This window comes from Chlorocebus sabaeus, chromosome 26, assembly GCF_047675955.1.
Source record: "Chlorocebus sabaeus isolate Y175 chromosome 26, mChlSab1.0.hap1, whole genome shotgun sequence".
Lineage (NCBI taxonomy): Eukaryota > Metazoa > Chordata > Mammalia > Primates > Cercopithecidae > Chlorocebus > Chlorocebus sabaeus.
The window spans coordinates 8,341,984-8,361,208 of NC_132929.1; the positions used below are offsets into that span (position 1 = coordinate 8,341,984).

The 19,225-nt window shown below is 52.3% G+C and overlaps 2 protein-coding genes and 1 long non-coding RNA gene across 3 annotated transcripts; 1 reads left to right on the forward strand and 2 right to left on the reverse strand.

Annotated features, from left to right (window-relative positions):
- The first annotated feature begins 402 nt into the window (after window positions 1–402).
- Window positions 403–11,551, forward strand: LOC119628113 (uncharacterized). Its single transcript, XM_073012009.1, has 9 exons — window positions 403–3,633; window positions 5,292–5,420; window positions 6,507–6,557; window positions 6,646–6,739; window positions 6,835–6,941; window positions 8,319–8,377; window positions 8,707–8,848; window positions 9,178–10,236; window positions 10,893–11,551. Exons 1-9 carry the CDS (start codon window positions 3,550–3,552, stop codon window positions 10,953–10,955), a joined length of 1,788 nt encoding a protein of 595 aa, XP_072868110.1. The 5' UTR covers window positions 403–3,549; the 3' UTR covers window positions 10,956–11,551.
- LOC140710431 (uncharacterized) lies at window positions 3,699–6,823 on the reverse strand. Its single transcript, XR_012091443.1, has 3 exons — window positions 6,675–6,823; window positions 5,413–5,602; window positions 3,699–4,747 (listed from the first exon to the last, which is right to left on the reverse strand). It is a non-coding gene; the product is annotated as an uncharacterized lncRNA (long non-coding RNA).
- Window positions 11,552–15,202: 3,651 nt separating the features above from the next.
- Window positions 15,203–16,342, reverse strand: LOC103246112 (uncharacterized). The gene is given in 7 exon segments (XM_038010276.2): window positions 15,203–15,456; window positions 15,459–15,486; window positions 15,488–15,546; window positions 15,549–15,615; window positions 15,617–15,735; window positions 15,738–15,780; window positions 16,286–16,342. Coding segments are annotated over 7 exon segments (627 nt in total).
- Window positions 16,343–19,225: the final 2,883 nt, after the last annotated feature.

Consider the following 19,225-nt stretch of genomic DNA (forward strand, 5'->3'; position numbering starts at 1 on the left):
TACAGTCATGCACCACCACGCCTGGCTAATTTTGTATTTTTAGTAGGGATGGGGTTTCTCCATGTTGGTCAGGCTGGTCTCGAACTCCCAACCTCAGGTGATCAGCCTGCCTTGGCCTCCCAAAGTGCTGAGATTACAGGCATGAGCCACCGCACCCAGGCTTTTTGGGTTTTTTTGGACAGTCTGGCTCGGTCGCCCAGCCTGCAGTGCAGTGGCGCGATCTCAGCTCACTGCAACCTCTGCCGCCTGAGTTCCAGCACTTCTCCCACCTCAGCCTCCCGAGTAGCTGGGATTACAGGTGCGCACCACCACGCCCAGCTAATTTTTGTATTTTTTTTATTTTTTATTTTTTCTGAGACAGAGTCTCGCTCTGTCACCCAGGCTGGAGTGCAGTGGTGCGATCTCAGCTCACTGCAAGCTCCGCCTCGTGGGTTCGCACCATTCTCCTGCCTCAGCTTCCTGAGTAGCTGGGACTATAGGTGCCCACCACCATGCCTGGCTAATTTTTTGTATTTTTTTTTTTTTTTTTTTTTTTTTTTTAGTAGAGATGGGGTTTCACTGTTTTAGCCAGGATGGTCTCGATCTCCTGACCTCCTGATCCACCTGCCTCGGCCTCCCAAAGTGCTGGGATTACAGGCATGAGCCATCGTGTCCAGCCTAATTTTTGTATTTTTAATAGAGACGGGGTCTCACCATGTTGGCCAGGCTGGTCTCACACTCCTGACCTCAGGTGATCTGCCCGCCTTTGCCTCCCAAAGTTTTGGGATTACAGGCATGAGCCACCGAGTTCGGCCAGCTGCCTGATAACACTTGCACAAAATGAATCTGTTTCTTCATTTTTCCCCACTGCCAATCACCTCCCCCCACATTTTAGACCATCACACTTCCCTAACCTAGAAACAGCCTTCAGCCTTATCTCCAGGGAGATAAGGATTTGAGCGCTGTTCTCCCACCTCCTCACTTGGCGGTCTTGGGAATCTATCTTTTTTCTTTTGCAAAACCCGTGTCACAGTGATAGATTTGCTGCGCACAGGCACAATGGACCTCGACCTGGCCAGTGACGCTGGACAGCCACGGCCGCCTCCAGACAGCAACTGCTGTCTCTTTCCTTCTGCCTTCCAAGTCACACATAAACACCCCTTTTGGCCAACTCTTTCTCTGGGAGGCTTCTCCTCAAGGGGCACCAGCCCTGATGGGGAAGCCAGAGACAGGCAGCTCAGGATGGGGATGAAAAGCCAGGAATGTGGAGGCCGACCTCTGTTCGGCCCTGCTCCCTTGGATAGAGAGGCTGGAGCCCAGGGCATCAGACACAGGTCTTGGGACAAACCCTGGGTCCAGGAAAACAGAGCTGGATGAATCCTTGAACACCACGAGATCCACCGTCTCACTCCCCAGACGGGAAAGTCAGGCTCTGACTCCTGCTGTGGATGGCCGCAGGTCCCGGGCCGCTAACTCCGTTCTCTCTGGCCAGCACCAGTGCAGCCTGGGCCTCAGCTGGTGGAGAGAACTGGGCTCACCCACCGCCAAGGGAATTGCAAAAAGGGCACACGGCAGTCCTGGGCAGAGCCCCGGGCCAGGACGTCAGCCAGTTGCACAGCAGGGAAGGCACCTGCCCATCTCCACAGTCATCCTCCTCCTGGGCACCCTTACCAAAAGGCACTCCTCGAAACAAAATAAGGCCAGGCGCCGTGGCTCATGCTTGTAATCCCAGCACTTTGGGAGGCCAAGGCGGGCAGAGGACGAGGTCAGGAGATCGAGTGATTCCACTTTTCTTCTCTAGTAAGTTTGGACATTCAGATCTAGTTGGTCTTTTATCATAGAACTCCTAGTGTGCCCGAGTCTTACATTGTGAAGATCCTTTTCTACAATATTACATATAAGAGGATATAAATGGTACTAGATGAGATCAGGCTGGATGAGAACTGATACTTGTAAACATACTTTTTAGACGAAATCTCTCATTGCCATTCACTTTCTATTTGAACTCGTAAAAATAAAACACATTGGCTGGAGGGTGGAAGTAGGAAGGAGATTTATGTCTTTTAATTGCGTGTCATTGCTTCGTATCGAGACAGATCATATAGTATCCCTGGCTTTGGACCTACAGAAGGAAACACATTTTTCTACCTGCTGTATGCCAGCGGTTCCTGAACATCTGGAGGGCTTATTGTAGCACGCATTGCTGGGCCCTCCTCCAGAGTTTCTGATTCCTCAAGTCTAGGGAGGGGCCTGAGAATTTACATCTATAAGACATTCCCAGGTGCTCCTGGTTCAGAGACTATAGTTTTCAGAAGCACTCTTATATACTAACTGTAAATTGTAGAACTTTAGAAAAAAGCTTAATTTGGTCTGGGATAAGGAGCACACAGGTAATGGAGCAAATCATGAAAAAGTCATTCCTTGATCCCAGGTAACAAGCACTACACAGTGACAGAACACAATTCTTGGTTTTCATGATTGCAAGTCATAGCCAAGTATCAAGTGAGAAATTCAGCTTCATTTTCAGGGATTAGAGAGGCCAGGTGATTCTAGAAAAATAGGATTTAGTGATTAACCTCATGAGAGTAGGAGTTATTCATGTCCTTTTTCTCTCCCCCATCACTTAGCATTTAGCCTTACGTTAGAGGGTCCTGTATTTGTTTTAAACTTGTAAAGAACTTTGAGTGCTTATTAAATGGAAAGCTTTCCGTGTGTGTGTGTGTGTGTGTGTGTGTGTATGTATGTATGTATTCAGAGACAGAGTCTTGTTCTGTAGCCCAGGCTGAAGTGCAGTGGCATGATTTTGGCTCACTGCAAACTCCGCCTCCCAGGTTCAAGGGATTCTCCTGCCTCAGCCCCCCAAGTAGCTGGGATTACAGACAGCTGCCACCATGCCCAGCTAGCTTTGTATTTGTAATGGAGACAGGGTTTCATCATATTAGCCAAGCTGGTTTTGAACTCCTGAACTCAGGTGAGCCACCCACCCCAGCATCCCAAAGTGCTGGGATTACACCACACCTGGCTCACAAGCTTTATGTTTTTAAGGATGTTAGACATGTTTCTTGTTTTTTGTTTGTTTTTTTGTTTTGTATTTTTAGAAAAATAAAAAACCCTTAACAATAATGTAGGAGAATAAGAGAAAGTTTTCCAAAAAAGAGAAATCATTGTGATTATTTATCTTAGTGGAATGTTGGATAATATAGTCTGCTTTATCAATCATCAAGCACACTACAAAATTTCCATTTTAATAGGATTTGTACCTCAATTGAGGTAATACAGCTTTAAAGTTTTTAAAGTGAAAGCCAGCCCCGCCCCTCTCCTGGAGTGGGCGGGGACAGCGGTTCCATGGTGGCTTACCTTGTGACATCACAGGTTCTTCAGGACAGGCTGCTGTCTGGCCACGCCTCCTTTCCCTTGCATCTTTCTCATTGACCAATAGGCTTGATGCATTAAGGCCACGCCCCTATTCTGCATTCTAGTGTGGCCCTGGTTACGCCTCTTCTGGCTCAGTCACACAGCTACCTGGTAGGTGACTGGAGGTGTATAGTTGTCCTCGCCTGGATTGTGCTGATGTGGCCCCAACCCCACCGCCCTACCCATCCCATGATGTCCGAAGAAACCCGAGCGATCAAATTGGCCAAGGCCAAGGAAAAGGTAAAACGCACCAGGTTGCGGCACCCCAACCCAGCCCCAGGCGCCCTCTGACAGTCAAGCTGCTGCCAGAGTCTGTGCCACTGCTGAGGCACACCAGGCTGGGAACCCCCCAGTGCCCCTGGGCTCCCCACACCAAAATCTTGTGAGCCAGCCCAACCCCCTCGTGAGTCCTGCCCCTGTCCTCACCAGTCACCCCAGGGTGACTTTGAGCTGGTGACTCCCAGGGCTTCCCACTCCATACTCTGCCCTTACCTCCTGCTACCCCAAACCCGACCTCCTTGGGCTCTTTGGGCTCACATCTCCAAAGACCTGGGTGCCCCAGAACCTGCCCTCAGCAGTTGCCCCATGGTCACTTTGGACAGGTGACTCCTGGGGCTCCCTGCTCCATACTCGGGCCTCACCTCCCGCCACCCAAAGCCTGACCTCCCTGGGCTCTTTGGGCTTGCATCTCCAAGGACCTGGGTCCCAATCCTGTGACCCCCCCTCCCCTATCTCAAAGCGGCAACTTGGGCATTGCACTCATGTGTCCCCCCCACCACTCCACCGAGGAGTGGAATGTAGTGATGTCGCAGTCCCTCTAGGAACTGTCATTACTGCCACGAGACCGGTCTTTGGTCTTAGGACCCAGTCCCCTAAGTGTTCTTGCCCATTTCTGGTTCCTCTGGCTGTAGCACAGGTTTCCAGCTGGAAGGGGACCGGGGACTGTGGGACCTAAGAGAGAGAGGTTTCAGGCTGCCTTACTTCCTTAACACAGACGTTGACAGTGTGAAAAACCTACACCTCCCCCATGAGCTCAACACATTGACAGTGTTCTGGGTGGCAACGGGAGAATGGGTTTAGTTTGATTTTCTCCTAGGCTTCTACTCTCCAGAGAGACTCAAACATTCTTTCTGAGTTCTCCACCTCAGATTTGAATTCTGCATTGTTCTGGGACCAGAGTGCCCCTCACTCAGTGCTTGCTGGAGTGAGATCTGCCTATCTTCTGTGGAACAGATCTTGGGAAACTGAACTTGACAGCTTGAATCTTCCTCATGTCATCTCCACCTGGGGTACTTCGAGTGCCACAGGATAAATATGGGGCATCTTTCTGAAGCATCAGTTTCCTTTGAGTCTACTGAGAGACAAAACATTAATGTACTTAGGAGTGACTGTCACACAAATTCATAAGAATATACAAGACTTCTCTCTGAAATGAGGGTTGGGTTGTCCTCTTTGTGTTACGTTCCCAGATTTCACAGAAAGGCAGCCTTCTGCCATGAGCATACATTAATATAAAAGTTTGAGAGGTAGTGGTGCACTTCTTCACACTAACAGACGTGTGAGGGTGTATGACTCTAAACCACACGGTGTACAGCTCCTGCCTACGTCGTATTTGCTTTTCTGCCTTTGCCTCTGGTTTTGGTCCCTGGCAGCTGCTGATTTGTGGCAAAATCCCAGAGCTCAGAGTCAGAAGACTGAGTTTAAGTTCCATTATTGCCTTCTGTTCAGCCATGGTATCAATCCCTCTCAGTCACTAAGTGATTGTGACAACACTTCCTACAGTTGTTGGTGGCATTAAATCAGATGGTGCATAAGACTATTTTGTATAAACTGTAAAGCAGGATGTGACTGGAGGAGTTTATAGTTCTCATGAGTATCACTGCTCTTCCTTTCCACAGTTGAGAGACTACCATCCCCAGGCCAACCCTGGGGTTGGTACAGGAGCAAGGGACACCAAAAAGAAGAACATCAATAATGGTGCTAACCCTGAGACAACCACTTCTGGTGGTTGCCACTCACCTGAGGATGTGAGTCTTGGCTGGCCAGGCTCCTGGGGACAGAGGGCCCAAGGGGTGGTGGAGGGTAATTGTTAAGATTGTGGAAGAACTCCCAGGTACTGCTTAAGAATTCTGGGTTTGAATCCTCTCCATCTGCTGGGCATATGATATAGGGCAAATTCCTGGAGCTCTTTGGGCCTCTCTTTTCACATCTGTAAAATAGGAGTGGTGTGGTTTTACCTACATTGGTGAAGTTTACATGAGATTTATCATTGTTGTTTTTATGTTAATCCCTAGTCCACGGCCTGCTGTAAACTCTCCTTCTCGGGCTTGCGTTTCCTGAGGTAGAGTTAGAGAGTATCAGAGTTGTCTGTTAGCTCTGAGAGCCCGAGAGTTAAAGGCCCACTAGAATGGAAACCTCGGGACCAAGGGTTCCTATCTGCCTTTTCCGTCCTATATCCGCGCTGTGAAGAACCGTCCCTGGCCCGTGTGTGCTCACTCAATGTTTGTTGAATGAATGCACCTTTCTAAATCACAAGCTGGCAGAAGGGTGGGCTCTTCTCACACTCCATCTCTGAAGGTTTCTGTGACTGTCTTTTTGAGAGAATCTAGTTTCAGACTTTGAGTTCTGTGGCTGTGGCCAAAAACCAACAAAGACCCAAGTCCTTTTACTTTGGGAGTTGAGGAGAGTTTACCAGTTCGTGTTCCCATTGGGTCTCAGAACTACCTTTAAAATCCATCCCTGGCCCCTGCCTACCGCTTCCTGGCCTGGGGAATAGAGTTGAAGGGGCCACCCTCAGTCACCTTCCTTTGACTCTCCCCACAGAAACAACAGAACCGAGCCCAGCTGGAAGAAGTAACGTGATTTCTTTGTTTGCTCACATGACTGCTGGGTTTGGAGGGCACTCAGCCGTAGAGGCCCCAGTCTCATCTTGCCCACTCCCAGCCTGGGGAAGAAGGCTCACCCCCCGGATCCCACCCCGTCCACACAGGGTCCCTGATAACCTGGTCCCATGGGTGGGCCTGTCCTGGGGCAGTGGTGCCGTTCTGGGGGCATCTCTTGCTGTGCCATCTCTGCCTCCCCCTAGTAAGAGCTCTGTCTTCCTCTTTCTATAGGAAAAGAAGGCAAGCCACCAACATCAGGAAGCCCTAAGGAGGGAGCTAGAGGTGAGTGGAAGGTGTGAAGTTCTCTCCTGTCCTCTGGAGAAGGTTTCTTTGCTTCTCTTTCAGCACTTGCTTGTCTTTTCTCCCAAAGGCCCAGGTTCATACCATACGAATCCTTACATGTGAGAAAACCGAGCTTCAGACGGCACTCTATTACAGCCAGTGTGCTGTCCAGCAGTTGGAAGGTGGGAATCTGGCACCCGGTCATCCTTCAACCTGGCACTTTCACAGGCCTTTAGGGGGAATCCTTTGGGCCGCATCTGAATGTCTGTCATTCCAGGAGAGTCCAGGCATCTGGTCAGCCGCCTGCATGATTCATGGAACTTTGCAAGAGATTTAGAGCGGGATCTCTCTGCTGTTGCTACACAGAAGAAGAAGGCTGACAGGGTGAGTCCAACCACCTGCCCCGTCCCCTGGGAACCCGGCTTCACAGATGGAGGAGTGAGCCTAAAAGTCCCTTCTGCAGGATGGAGTGTCCTGCCCAGAACGCAGCATGGCCATTTCTTGCTGCTTTTGTGTGTGGTGGTTAGAGGCTGACGGGGGCTGAGTCGGCTGCTGTGGGTGAGCTGGGGGGCGCCGTGGGGAGTGAGCACTGGACATAGAGCTCGCAGGCCAAGTGCCCGCCCTGCCCATATTTGACTGTGGCCTTGGCCAAGTCCCAAGTGGCAATTAGGATACTTATACCATCAAGGTACAGAAGAGTAGCTTGAGTATGTTATTATTTGTGTTGAGAGAGGGAGCCTGTGTGTGTGTGTGTGTGTGTGTGTGTGTGTGTGTGTATTATGGGAATATACAATAAACAGGTTTGTAAGGATTCATAAACATCTCAGGAGAGAGGAACAGTGTTGGGGGGAGATATTTCCCTTCTGTACTTTGAGTTTTGGACGATTCGAATGTATCATCCTTTCAAAATGTCAACAAATGATTAATTTCCTCCTTCTTATCTTTGCCCCTACCCCCAGTGAAAGAATGGGCTTAGAGAATCAGACATACCTGGGTGTTGAAAACCCAGCTCTACGTGATCTTAGGCAAGCACTTAACCCTCAATACCCCATGTTTTTCATCTATACGATAGAGGTAATAATGGTAACCGTCTCCTATGGAGGTTGTGAGGATTAAATGGGATTGTTAGTGCAGTGCCTGGTGAAGCAGTCAGTAAAGGTTCCAACAGTGGTAGTAGTAACAGTAAGAACAATAGCAATACCATCTGATGTCTCAGGGCCCCTGCTAGCCAGCTATGAATTCAGTTTCTTTCCCTGTCCCTTCCACCTTTACTGAGTTCTTTGAAAAACAAATGAGGGCCAGGTGCTCTGCCTCATGCCTGTAATGCCAGCACTTTGGGAGGCCGAGGCTGGCGGATCACCTGAGGTTGGGAGTTCAAGACTAGACTGACGGACATGGAGAAACCCCATCTCTACTCAAAATACAAAGTTAGCCGGGTGTGGTGGCACATGCCTATAATCCCAGCTAATCGGGAGGCTGAGGCGGAGGTTGTGGTGAGCTGAGATTGCGCCATTGCACTCCAGTCAGGGCAACAAGAGTCAAACTCTGCCTGAAGAAAAAGAAAAAGTAAGTAAGAAAGAAACAAAACAAAACAAAAAAGAAAACCAAAGGAGATCCTGGGCTTGGAAGTGCCTTGAGAGCATGTCAGGTGTGACTGGGAGTGGGGAGTGGTGTGTGGAGTGGTCACGGTGGCTGTTGTTCCTGGTCGGCCAGCCGCTCCTCTGCCTGCTCTATCCTGACTTCACCTTTCTCTATTTGCAGTACATCGAGGAGTTAACAAAGGAGAGGGACGCCCTGAGTCTGGAACTGTACAGGAACACGTAGGATGGGGGACGGTGGGATGGGAGGTCTGGGGGCTCTTCGCGTGGGGGGTGTGCTGGGAGGTGGGGGTACAGGTGAGCATGGTGAGAGGCTCATACAGGTTTTCATGTGTGCACAGGGAAGCTCTAGTGCCGGCTGTGCCACTGACTCATGGGGTAGCCTCAGGCAACTCATGTCTTCTCTCTGGCCTGCCACCTGGGGCTTTAAATTCCGGGGGTCCCATCCAATGCCACGGTTCTGTGGTTGTGGGGTGAAAGCAGAGGGTTGATCACCAAAGCAGTCCTTTCTGTTCTTCGTTCATTCCTTTATCTACTGCCTCTGGTCGTAGCATAACCGATGATGAGCTGAAGGAGAAAAATGCCGAACTACAAGAAAAACTTCGACTTGTAGAATCTGAGAAGTCTGAGATCCAGCTCAATGTAAAGGAGCTAGAAAGGAAGCTGGAGAAGGCCAAGCTCCTGCTGCCACAGGCAAGCGGCTACAGCCCCCGGGGTTGTGGGATCCCCGTCCGGCTGGGACCATGGTCTAGGGATCATGCAGGGTATGGGGAGGCTCCAGTCACGAGCTAGAAGATTTGGGTCCTTGTTCTGGTCCCGCCATAGAATCCTCTAGAGTGTACTAAAAATCTACAAAAGTGGGGCCCTGCCTGGGGAATCGGAATCTCAGAGTTAGGGCTTAAAAATATATATTTTAAAGGATCATGGGTGAAAACCATTGTTTGATAGATTACATTTAGATGACTATCCCATGAGTCTGTTTCCTTCTGAGGTTCAAACCAACACTTTCACTATTCCAGCAGCAGCTGCAGGAGGAGGCTGACCACCTGGGTAAGGAGCTTCAGAGTGTGTCAGCGAAGCTCCAAGCCCAGGTGGAAGAGAACAAGTTGTGGAACCGCCTGTACCAGCAACAGGAAGAGAAGATGTGGAGGCAGCAAGAGAAGATACACGAGCAGGAGGAGAAGATAAGGGAGCAGGAGGAGAAGATGCACAATCAGGAGGAGAAGATACGGGAGCAGGCGGAGAAGATGCACAATCAGGAGGAGAAGATACGGGAGCAGGCGGAGAAGATGCACAATCAGGAGGAGAAGATACGGGAGCAGGCGGAGAAGATGCACAATCAGGAGGAGAAGATACGGGAGCAGGCGGAGAAGATGCACAATCAGGAGGAGAAGATAAGGGAGCAGGAGGAGAAGATGCACAATCAGGAGGAGAAGATACGGGAGCAGGCGGAGAAGATGCACAATCAGGAGGAGAAGATACGGGAGCAGGCGGAGAAGATGCACAATCAGGAGGAGAAGATACGGGAGCAGGTGGAGAATATGCATGAGCAGAAGGAGAAGATAAGGGAGCAGGAGGAGAAGATGCACAATCAGGAGGAGAAGATACGGGAGCAGGCAGAGAAGATGCATGAGCAGAAGGAGAAGATACGGGAGCAGGAGGAGAAGATGCACAAGCAGGAGGAAAAGATACGGGAGCTGGAGAAGAAGAGGCAGGAGCAAGAAGAGAAGATGTGGAGGCAGGAGGAGAAGATACGGGAGCAGAAGGAGATAATACGGGAGCAGGATGAGATGATGTGGAAGCAGGAGGAGAAGATGTGTGAGCAGGAGGAGAGGCTGGGGGAGAAGGAGGATATGCTGTGTAAGCAGGAGGAGAAGTTGGGGGAGAAGGAGGATATACTGTGGGAGCAGGAGAAGAAGATGTGTGAGCAGGAGGAGAAGCTGTGGGAGAAGGAGAAGATGATATGGGAGAAGGAGCAAAAGATACGTGAGCAGGAGGAGAAGATGCGGAGGCAGGAGGAGAAGATGCGGGAGCAGGAAATGAGGCTGTGGCAGCTGGAGGAGAAGATGCAGAAGCAGGAGGTGAGGCTGCAGGAGCTGGAGGAGAGGCTGGGGAGCTGGGGCGGAAGGCCGAGCTTTGGGGGAGCAGGCGGAGGTGGGTGCAAACCCTGGAGATCATACAGAACGACCTCAGCACAACTTAGCAGATGGTGGTTGGCTCCCTCTGCTTTTCCACCAGTCTGTGGCCTACAGCTTCAATGGTGGAAAGAAGGGTGTGAGATTTGAGGCTGGGGAGGGAGGCATGGGCCTCTAGGCAAGGGAGGCAGTCACTTAGGCCTGGAGGAAGGGGCCAGGGGCCAGGTGCCTTGGCAGATAACACAGCCCCACTGTGCCCTCGCCACCCTGTTTATGGGCCCAGAATCTGGAAGCCAGCCACTGCCTACCCTGACGCCTATCCTGCAGGTGGAGCTGAAGAGCCAATAGCCTCAGAGTCTGCAGCAGCAGCCAGACCATTCCCTGGGTCCCCTGCAGCAGTACGTGGCCGCCTATCAGCAGCTGGCCTCTGAGAAGGAGGCTCTGCCCAGCTGCAGCAGCAGGAAGCTCAGGGCAAAGCGGTGGCCGAGGTGGCCCCCGAATAGTTGCAGGAGACCCAGTTGAGGGAGTTGATGAGGGTGGGACCCCAAGGGGGACGACCTGGCAGCCTCCGTGCCTTCTCACTCTCTTTTCTGGCCCCTTAGGAGCACCTGGAAGCTGCCATCTACCGAGCACGTGACAAGAAGGCAAAAACAATAAACATGTAAAAGCCGGCAGCAAGGCCTGGAGAAGAGTCAGCCGCCATGTGACTGTTTAGAATATAGTCTGAGCCCAAACTTGAAAAAAAAAAAAAAAATTATTTATTTTAAATTGTGGCAAAATACTGGTCAGGCGCGGTGGTTCATGCCTGTAATCCCACCAATTTTGGAGACTGAGGAAAATGGACCATCTGAGGTCAGGAGTTCCAGACCAGCCTGGCCAATACAAAAATTAGCCGGGCATGGTGGCGCATGCCTGTAATCCCAGCTATTTGGGAGGCTGAGGCAGGAGAATCGCTCGAACCTGGGAGGCAGAGGTTGCAGTGAGCTGAGATCGTGCCACTGCACTCAAGCCTGGGTGACAGAGCGAGACTCCTCCTCCAAAAAAAAAAAAGAAAAACAAAAAAAAACAAAAAAAAAGTTTCTTCCTTATCTTCCTTACATGTATGTTTCTATTGGTTGTTTTCTTGTATGTTTCTATTGGTTTTTTTCTTGTATGTTTCTATTGTTTTTTTTTCTTGTTCTTTCTCATTTAGTCTTGTCTTTTCTTATGGCGTTCCTAGTAAACTTTTATCTGCCTCCAGAGAGTATTGACTTTGACTTTATGGCACACAATTGGAGTAAGGGCAGATCACCTTCATCTAGTTTGGGATTAAGCTGTTTCAAAGCAGGCTTTAGTTTTTGTGACGGCTGGTCTATTTTTTATTCATTTGGACTCCTAGGGGTGACCCTTCCAGGGTTCCCACCAAGGTCCCATCTCCTTACTGGGACCCAAATTCTCATTAGGTCATTTCAGCCCTGTGAATGCCAAACATTCAGCTAGGCTCTCCAGCCTCTTAACCACCACTTCAGACTCAGTTTCTTAACCTCTTAGCCCTCTACTGTTAACCAATCACCAAATGTCGGAAAAGCACTACAGACTGTCAGGGACACCTCCTTGGCCTGGTCACTCAAGTCCTGGCCGAGGTCTCCAGTTACCTTCAAACAGTTGTTTTTGGTGGGGGGCACATTTTTGTCCAGTTTCTCTAACTGCTTTTGTGGAGAGGCTAATCTATAACAAGCTACTCTGCCTTTAGTGAAAGTTGAAAACCTTCATCTGTCTTTTTTTTTTTTTTTTTTCCTTTTTTTTTTTTTTTTTTTGAGACGGAGTCTCGCTCTGTAGCCCAGGCTGGAGTGCAGTGGCCGGATCTCAGCTCACTGCAAGCTCCGCCTCCCGGGCTTACGCCATTCTCCAGCCTCAGCCTCCCAAGTAGCTGGGACTACAGGCGCCCGCCACCTTGCCCGGCTAGGTTTTTTTTGTATTTTTTAGTAGAGACGGGGTTTCACCGTATTATCCAGGATGGTCTCGATCTCTTGACCTCGTGATCCGCCCGTCTCGGCCTCCCAAAGTGCTGGGATTACAGGCTTGAGCCACCGAGCCCGGCCTTTTTTTTTTTTCTTTTGAGATGGAGTCTCGTTCTGTTTTCCAGGTTCCAGTACACTGTTGTGATCTCTGCTCACTGTAACCTCCGCCTACTGGGTTCAAGCAATTCTCCTGCCTCAGTCTCCCGAGTAGCTGGGACTACAGGCCTGTGTCCCCATGCCTGGCTAATTTTTGTATTTTTAATAGAGACAGGATTGAACCATGTTTTCCAGGCTGGTCTCGAGCTCCTGACTCAGGTGATCTACCCGCCTTGGCCTCCCAAAGTGCTGGGATTACAGGCGTGAGCCACTGCGTCCGGCCCATCTCTTTTAAAAAATGTTTTTAATTTGAGGTTAATTTGTCTTCAGTGAAATGCACAGATCTGGTATATTTTGATGAATTTCAACAAATGCATTACCCATGTATCCCACCTCCTTTGAAGATATAGAACATTCCTATCATCCAGAAAGTTCTCCTGTGCTTTAACCCTGTCTGGCACTCCCCCAGCAGCTGATGAACCTGCTGACGACATTGGTACAGGATTCTGGTCTCCCCAAAAGAGCTGCTTTGACAAGCCTGCTTGCCTTACCCAGCACTAAGTCCCTGTCTGCTCTCTCAAAATTGCCATCTTTAAACTGGTTGTACCTATAACCCTCCCTCGTCAAGTCAGTAGATAAACCCTGAAAATAAACACCCCTTCCTGGCGCAGCCCACAGCCTAATCTTTCCTGTATCCCCAAACTATCAGAAATGTCACTCGCCTGCTGGTTCACCCTCACTAGGGTGGCAGCTGTACAGGAGCAGCTGGGCTCACCCGTTAAGCAAGAGGCCAATAGCTGGAGAGTGACACTCAGACCCCAGCCTGGGAGAGCCTGGCTGAAAGTCCCCTTCTTTCAGGTCCAACTGTGGAGGGTTGGGAGGTGGAGCATACACAACTCTACTGCACTCCTCATCCTTCAGCTGTGCTTCCTCCTAGGAGAGGGAGCTGTTCATTAATCTGGCCAAAGCCTTCTTGAGGGCTGTAGGTTTGACAGGCTGGGTGTGTGGGGGCCACCGTGCTAGAGAGAGAGGCTGCTGTGTCAGAAGGCAGCCACCTGGCCAGAGGAGGGTCAACCCCCTTGGTGATCTCCTTCCCCTGGCTGGACACAGCGCTCTGCACTCTCCACATGTGACTGCTCCCCTCAGAGCCGCTTCCACGTGAGGGGTTCTAACCCTGTGGGTGGGGACATTGTGTTAGTTTACACAGAGGGGCCATGGCTCCCTCTGACATCTCCAACTCAGAGGCAGTGGAGAGAAGCTGAGAAATTCCCTGCACCTCCTCCCTCAGCACCCACCTCCGCACACATCCACATATGGAGACCCTGACGGTGGTCCCTGGGAGTGCCGCCACCTGCGCCTCCTTTCCATGCCTGCAGCAGCCATGCCCACTCTCCAGACCCTCACCCTCCTGGCTCAGTAGAGGCTGCACTGCCTGGGGTCCTGCCCCTACACCTGGGCCTCTGTACCCATCAGTTCCCCCAGTCTGGTTCTTATTTCCCCCAACAAGTAGGGAGCCTGTAAGGTCACCTGCTGAGCAAGCTGGGGGACAGAGTAGGGTGGGGCTGGGAGGATGAGGAGGAGAAGCTTATGGTGGTGCTGGAGACTCAGCGGAGCAGAGCCTATGCAGGCCCATTGGCTGCCTGGCCAGTGGTGATCCTGCTCCCAACCTCGTTTCTTCTTTAACAAAACCATGACGGCATTAAATATTGGACACCTATAAACCTCATGGACCCTCCTCCAGCCTCCCCGCCATGCATTGGTGAGTCTAAGTCAACTCTAGTCATTTCATTCCTCTGGACACTGATTGCCTGGGGCTTGGGCATGAGCTGCCTCTTCACCTGAGCCTGAGCCACAGGTGTCCTCTGCACCTACCAACTGATGCACTGGGCCAGGGAGAGCTCCGTCTCGATGGAGATGAGCTGTGAGGAGCTGGTGGCTGGGCGGATCAGGTTGTTGTAACAGGTTTCGTTCAGAGGGTCATCCATCAGCTTCTGTTCTGCATGGGCCATTCCGCAGTCCCCTGGCTAAACACACAGACATGCTGGACCCTTGAGCAGCTGTCCCCCACTGCAGCTGATAGCTACAAAGTCGGAACTGAGAGGGTCAGGGAGCACAGTCACCCCGAGGGCTGGCTGAAGCAGTGAAGGCGCTGGCGGGCCTGGCTCTCCCTGGGAACCTCCAATGACATTCATGACAGAGCCCAGTTACCTCCTCCCATGCCACACCTCTTCCTCCTCCTCCTCCTCCCTCGATCAATGAACAGCAGCCCATGCTCCACACATCTGATACAAAACTGGGTGTCTCTTCCAGACTCCTCCCTTGGTTCATTCAAGTGGCCACCAAGTCCTGTCTGTCCTCCCATCTCCACAGCTACAGCCATGTCCCTGCCTCCCCTGCCCTGTCCACCTTCTGTTCTCTCCACCCGCACTCTGCCCCCGCCATCCATGTGCCATACAGTGGCAGACTGGTCTTTCTACAGCACACTGGACTAGGGCCCTTCCCTGCCCACAGCTCTCAGAGCTGGAGGTGGAGTTGAAACTCATGGTTTGACATTCAGAGCTCTTTCCCCCTCGGCACTGGCTTATCCAGAGCGCTCACAGTGCGGGGCAGGAGCCCCTGACTCAAATGTGCGTTTGGTGCACAACTGGGTCATGGGCTTTCCCTAAGAAGAGACAGGACTGAGATGGGGAGCTTTTCTGGGTTCAGAGTTAGACCCACAGAGTGCAAGGTTTCTCGGAGACACCAAATGGAGGGTCCAGCTGGCAGGTGGCTCCTGGTCTGGAGCTTCAAAGAGAGGTCTCAGCTCAGAGCCACATTCAATAGCCAGCTGAAATGCAGCCTCCTGCAGAGAGCTCCTGGAGCTTCCACAGCCTCAGATCTGCCCCTCTGCATACCCCAAAACTCTTGCCAAGTGGCGTTTGGGACTTCGTGTCATCTCCCTCCCATGTCTGGGAGTAAAGGTGAGGTGCAGGGACTGGAGCTTGTGTACTCTGGTGTCTTAAGGGAGAATGTGTTAAGTAGAGTGGAGGCGGCTTGGAAAGAGGGAGACTCAGAGGAGAGTGAAGGACACTGACCAGGCGAGCCTGGGAGCAGGAAAAGAGATGAGCGTGAGCAGAGGAAACTGCTGGGGCAGGGGAGCGGATGGGAGGATCAGGGAATGAGGGGGCTGGAGAGGTGGGGTTGGGGATGCTGGCGAGGGGCTTCCTGGCTCGCCAGGCTCAGGAGTCGGTTACATCCTCCCACAAGGGCCAGCTCACCTGGTCGCCCCAAAGCCCTCCCTCTGTGGGTGGAACCAGAGGGCCCAGAACATGGATTACCCAATTGAGCAGGACTGAGGCGGACTCAGGTGGTGCTGGGCTGGACTCCTGGCCGTGGGGAGCAGCCGCCACCCTGCCTACTGCATCCACTTTCCAACTCGCTGCCCATCTGAGGAGATGCAATATTGGGCACCTTGTGAAATGTGCTCCTGGTGCACCTGCTGCCTGCTGCCCCTCCTGCAGAGTGCCCGGGCTCTCCAGAGGGGATTCCTGTGGAGGCTTGGCCTAGATTCTGGGTCCTGCCTCTCACACCCGGGGCTGCTACCCCAGAGGCCAGCTGCTTGAGTATCCTGGAAGCCTGTCTGCAGCCCAGGCTACAGCTGGGTCCATCCCACAGCCCTTCTTTAGTGCATCTATTTGGACTGACTGCTCATTTCATAGGCATGTCTGGCATGTCTAAGGCAGTTGTGGGGTCAGAATCTGCAGCTCCCCCAGCCCAGCAATAGTAGGAGAGGCTGGACCCCGCATCTCTATAAGTCCCACGAGGCTGGTGTGAGTGGGCTCCTGAGTCCAGGGCTGCTCTGCAGGCTGTGGGGCTCATGCACCAGCTCTGAGCCCACCTGATGTGCTCAGGTTGCTCACCTTTGGGCCCATCCGGCCTCTCAGGCATTCGGCTGACCCTGAGGGCCTCTCCTTCATCTTGACCACCAGTTATGGGCTCCGACTTGGAGGTTCCCAGAACCTTAGATCATTTGGCCCAACCTCCTCCCCATTTCTCAGCTGAGGAACTGAGACCAGAGAGGGAAAGCAACTTTCTCAAGGACACCCAGCAAGTCAGAGACACAACCGGGTCTAGGAACCTCTTCTCGACAGAGGTTCTCCCTGTCCCCTGAGCCTTTTTTAGTGCCTCATTAACTTCCCTGTAAGGAGACTGCCCTGCTGAGGCGGGAAATGGTGCTGTCCAGGGCGGTGTGTGCCCGTCACTGTGCCTGTGTTTGTACTTGTGAGTGTGTATGGGGGTAGGGATGAGGGGTGGGAATAAACGGCAGGGATGCTGGGGCTGGAATGCACTCCGCCTCACCCCAAAAAGGGGCGCAGGAGAGCCCAGCCAAGCACAGCACACGCTTCCACTTTCCAATCTGCGGAATGCCTATGAAGCCGGCTGGGCTCAGAAGACAAGGACAGGCCTTTCCCCACAGATGACAGGGGGGCCCAGGATGGGCGGAAGCTTCTGCTGCAGCTTTGGGGATCACATCCCAGCCCACGTAAATGCAAGTTCCCAGGCTTCATTCCCGGAGATTCCGGTCCTGTGAGCCTAGGGTGGGGCCCGGAAATCTCTATGGGGTGGTGCAGGCTGCCCCAGGAACACGCCTAAGAAACACTGCAACTGCCCCACACACACATCCAAGTCCCCAAATACATAGGCAGGCATCTCATCTCCATAGAACAGATAGGGAAACTGAGGTCCAGAGTGGGGAAAGAAATGGCACAGGGTCACCCAGCAAGTAGTAGCAGAGCCGTGACACACCCACTGCGTGTGGACACCATCTCTGATGACAGCTCCACCTCCCTTCAGGAACCTTGCCTACCCCCACCCCTACCTCCTGTTGCCCCTATGGTGGGTCTCTGTCCAAGGAAGATGTAGCCCTGGTCCTCTAGGCTGACTGAGGCTCAGAGGAAGAGCTTTTCCCAGAGTGTAGGAACTAGAAGGGTCCTTGGAATTCAGGTGGGGAAACTGAGGCCCAAAGAAGGGAGTCCTCACATTTGAACTGTGTCTGGACAAGGACTGGGTCTCCTTCCTGAGTGGTAGTTTTGGCTTCACCAGCCTGGCCCTCAGTCAAGCTGGCTGTCCAGGCCTGCCACACCTCGGGGTGGGTGACCAGAGGCAGCGGTGCCGTAAAACACGTTTCCTGGGAGATCCACCCCCAAAGCTCAAAACATTCCAGGACTGGTAGTTTGGGCATGCCCCCTTCCCTCTGGGCCCCGTTTCCCCATCTCTACAATAGCTGTGTTGGAGGAGACTTCTCTCTGAGAGTGAGCTGCAGATGTTCTCCCGGGTGCCTACACCGCCCAGGTTGCTGGCTCCTCTGTGCCCATTCTTCAAGACAGTCAGCTCTTAGGTAAGGAAGGTGCCTTGGCCCTATTGGGAGTAGGAGCTGGTGTCCCTGAGCCTCCCAGTCCAGTGGGGATGACCCAGGCTGCCGGCAAAGCTGCTGCCTAGCCCACAGACACCGCCTGGGAGGGTGGCCCCGGCCCTCGCAGCAGCTCTGAGAAGCAGCAGCCCTCACTTCAAAACTCGCAGAGCCACCCATGCCTTCCCTCAGCCCGAAGAGGCTTTTAGGAAAATGAATCATCTCAAGTTCAAACCCATGGGGTTGCTGAAAGATGAGACAGTACAGGGTGAGCTGGTGCGAGGGAGCGCGGCTCTGTACAGACTTTGTAGGGAGGGCACTTAGGAAAAGGGCCTGGAGTCTGGCAGCCTGACCAGCTCAGGGTTAAAGGGAGGGGATGGAGCTGGAGTGAGCTGGCCTCATCCTCCCCCTTGGGCCTTCCAGCCTGGGCTCAGGTGATTCAAGGGAGCAAACACCTCCTTTTCCCGACCAGGGAGTTCTCGCCATGTTTTGGAATCGGTACCATTCCCTTGGGGCCTGGGGGGCAGCTCCCACCTCCAGACCTGGCTGGAACTGCTGCCTCAATTCTAGATCCAAAAGAACCTCTGGCAGCTTCTCCATCTCCCTCCCAGTCCAGCCTCACCTCCTCCCCTGTGAGGGCCCCAATAGCAAATCTGACAACTGGAGGAAAAAGGCAGGAAGGGCAGGGTCTGAGGGAGTGACCACCTCGGAAGGCAGCTCGGCCACCTTCTCTCCAGGACTCTCTGACGTGCTTTCATATCGCTCCCTCGACATCCTTTTGCTATAATCTGGCATGTAGACAGACAGATGGTCTTTAAAAACAACAACACTGTTGACGTGGAGCAGACGTCCCCTTTGGGATGGTTTGGAGAAGTTAGGGTTGAGGGCATCCTCTCGTCTGCAAACTGCAGCAGTAATAGGTGAGATATAGAAAGTAAATAGGCCAGGCGCGGTGGCTCAAGCCTGTAATCCCAGCACTTTGGGAAGCCGAGACGGGCGGATCACGAGGTCAGAAGATCGAGACCATCCTGGCTAACACGGTGAAACCCCGTCTCTACTAAAACTACAAAAAAACTAGCCGGGCGAGGTGGCGGGCGCCTGTAGTCCCAGCTACTCGGGAGGCTGAGGCAGGAGAATGGCGTGAACCCGGGAGGCGGAGCTTGCAGTGAGCTGAGATCCGGCCACTGCACTCCAGCCCCGGCGACAGAGCGAGACTCTGTCTCAAAAAAAAAAAAAAAAAAAAAAAAAAAAAAAAAAGAAAGTAAATAAAGGCCGGGCATGGTGACTCACGCCTGTAATCCCAGTACTTTGGGAGGCCAAGGTAGGCGGATAACCTGAGGTCAGGAATTCGAGACCAGCCTGGCCAACATGGCGAAAATCCGTCTTTACTAAAACTACAAAAATCAGCCAGGCATAGTGGCGCACACCTGTAGTTTCTGCTACTCAGGAG

What these genes read in the sequence shown, in the direction of transcription:
- LOC119628113 (XM_073012009.1), top strand. Translation starts at nt 3,550, where the DNA reads ATGTGGCCCCAACCCCACCGCCCTACCCATCCCATGATGTCCGAAGAA. An exon ending in TGGCCAAGGCCAAGGAAAAG is followed by an intron (nt 3,634 to 5,291) that starts GTAAAACGCACC and finishes TCCTTTCCACAG; the next exon opens with TTGAGAGACTACCATCCCCA. An exon ending in AGAAGAAGAAGGCTGACAGG is followed by an intron (nt 6,942 to 8,318) that starts GTGAGTCCAACC and finishes CTCTATTTGCAG; the next exon opens with TACATCGAGGAGTTAACAAA.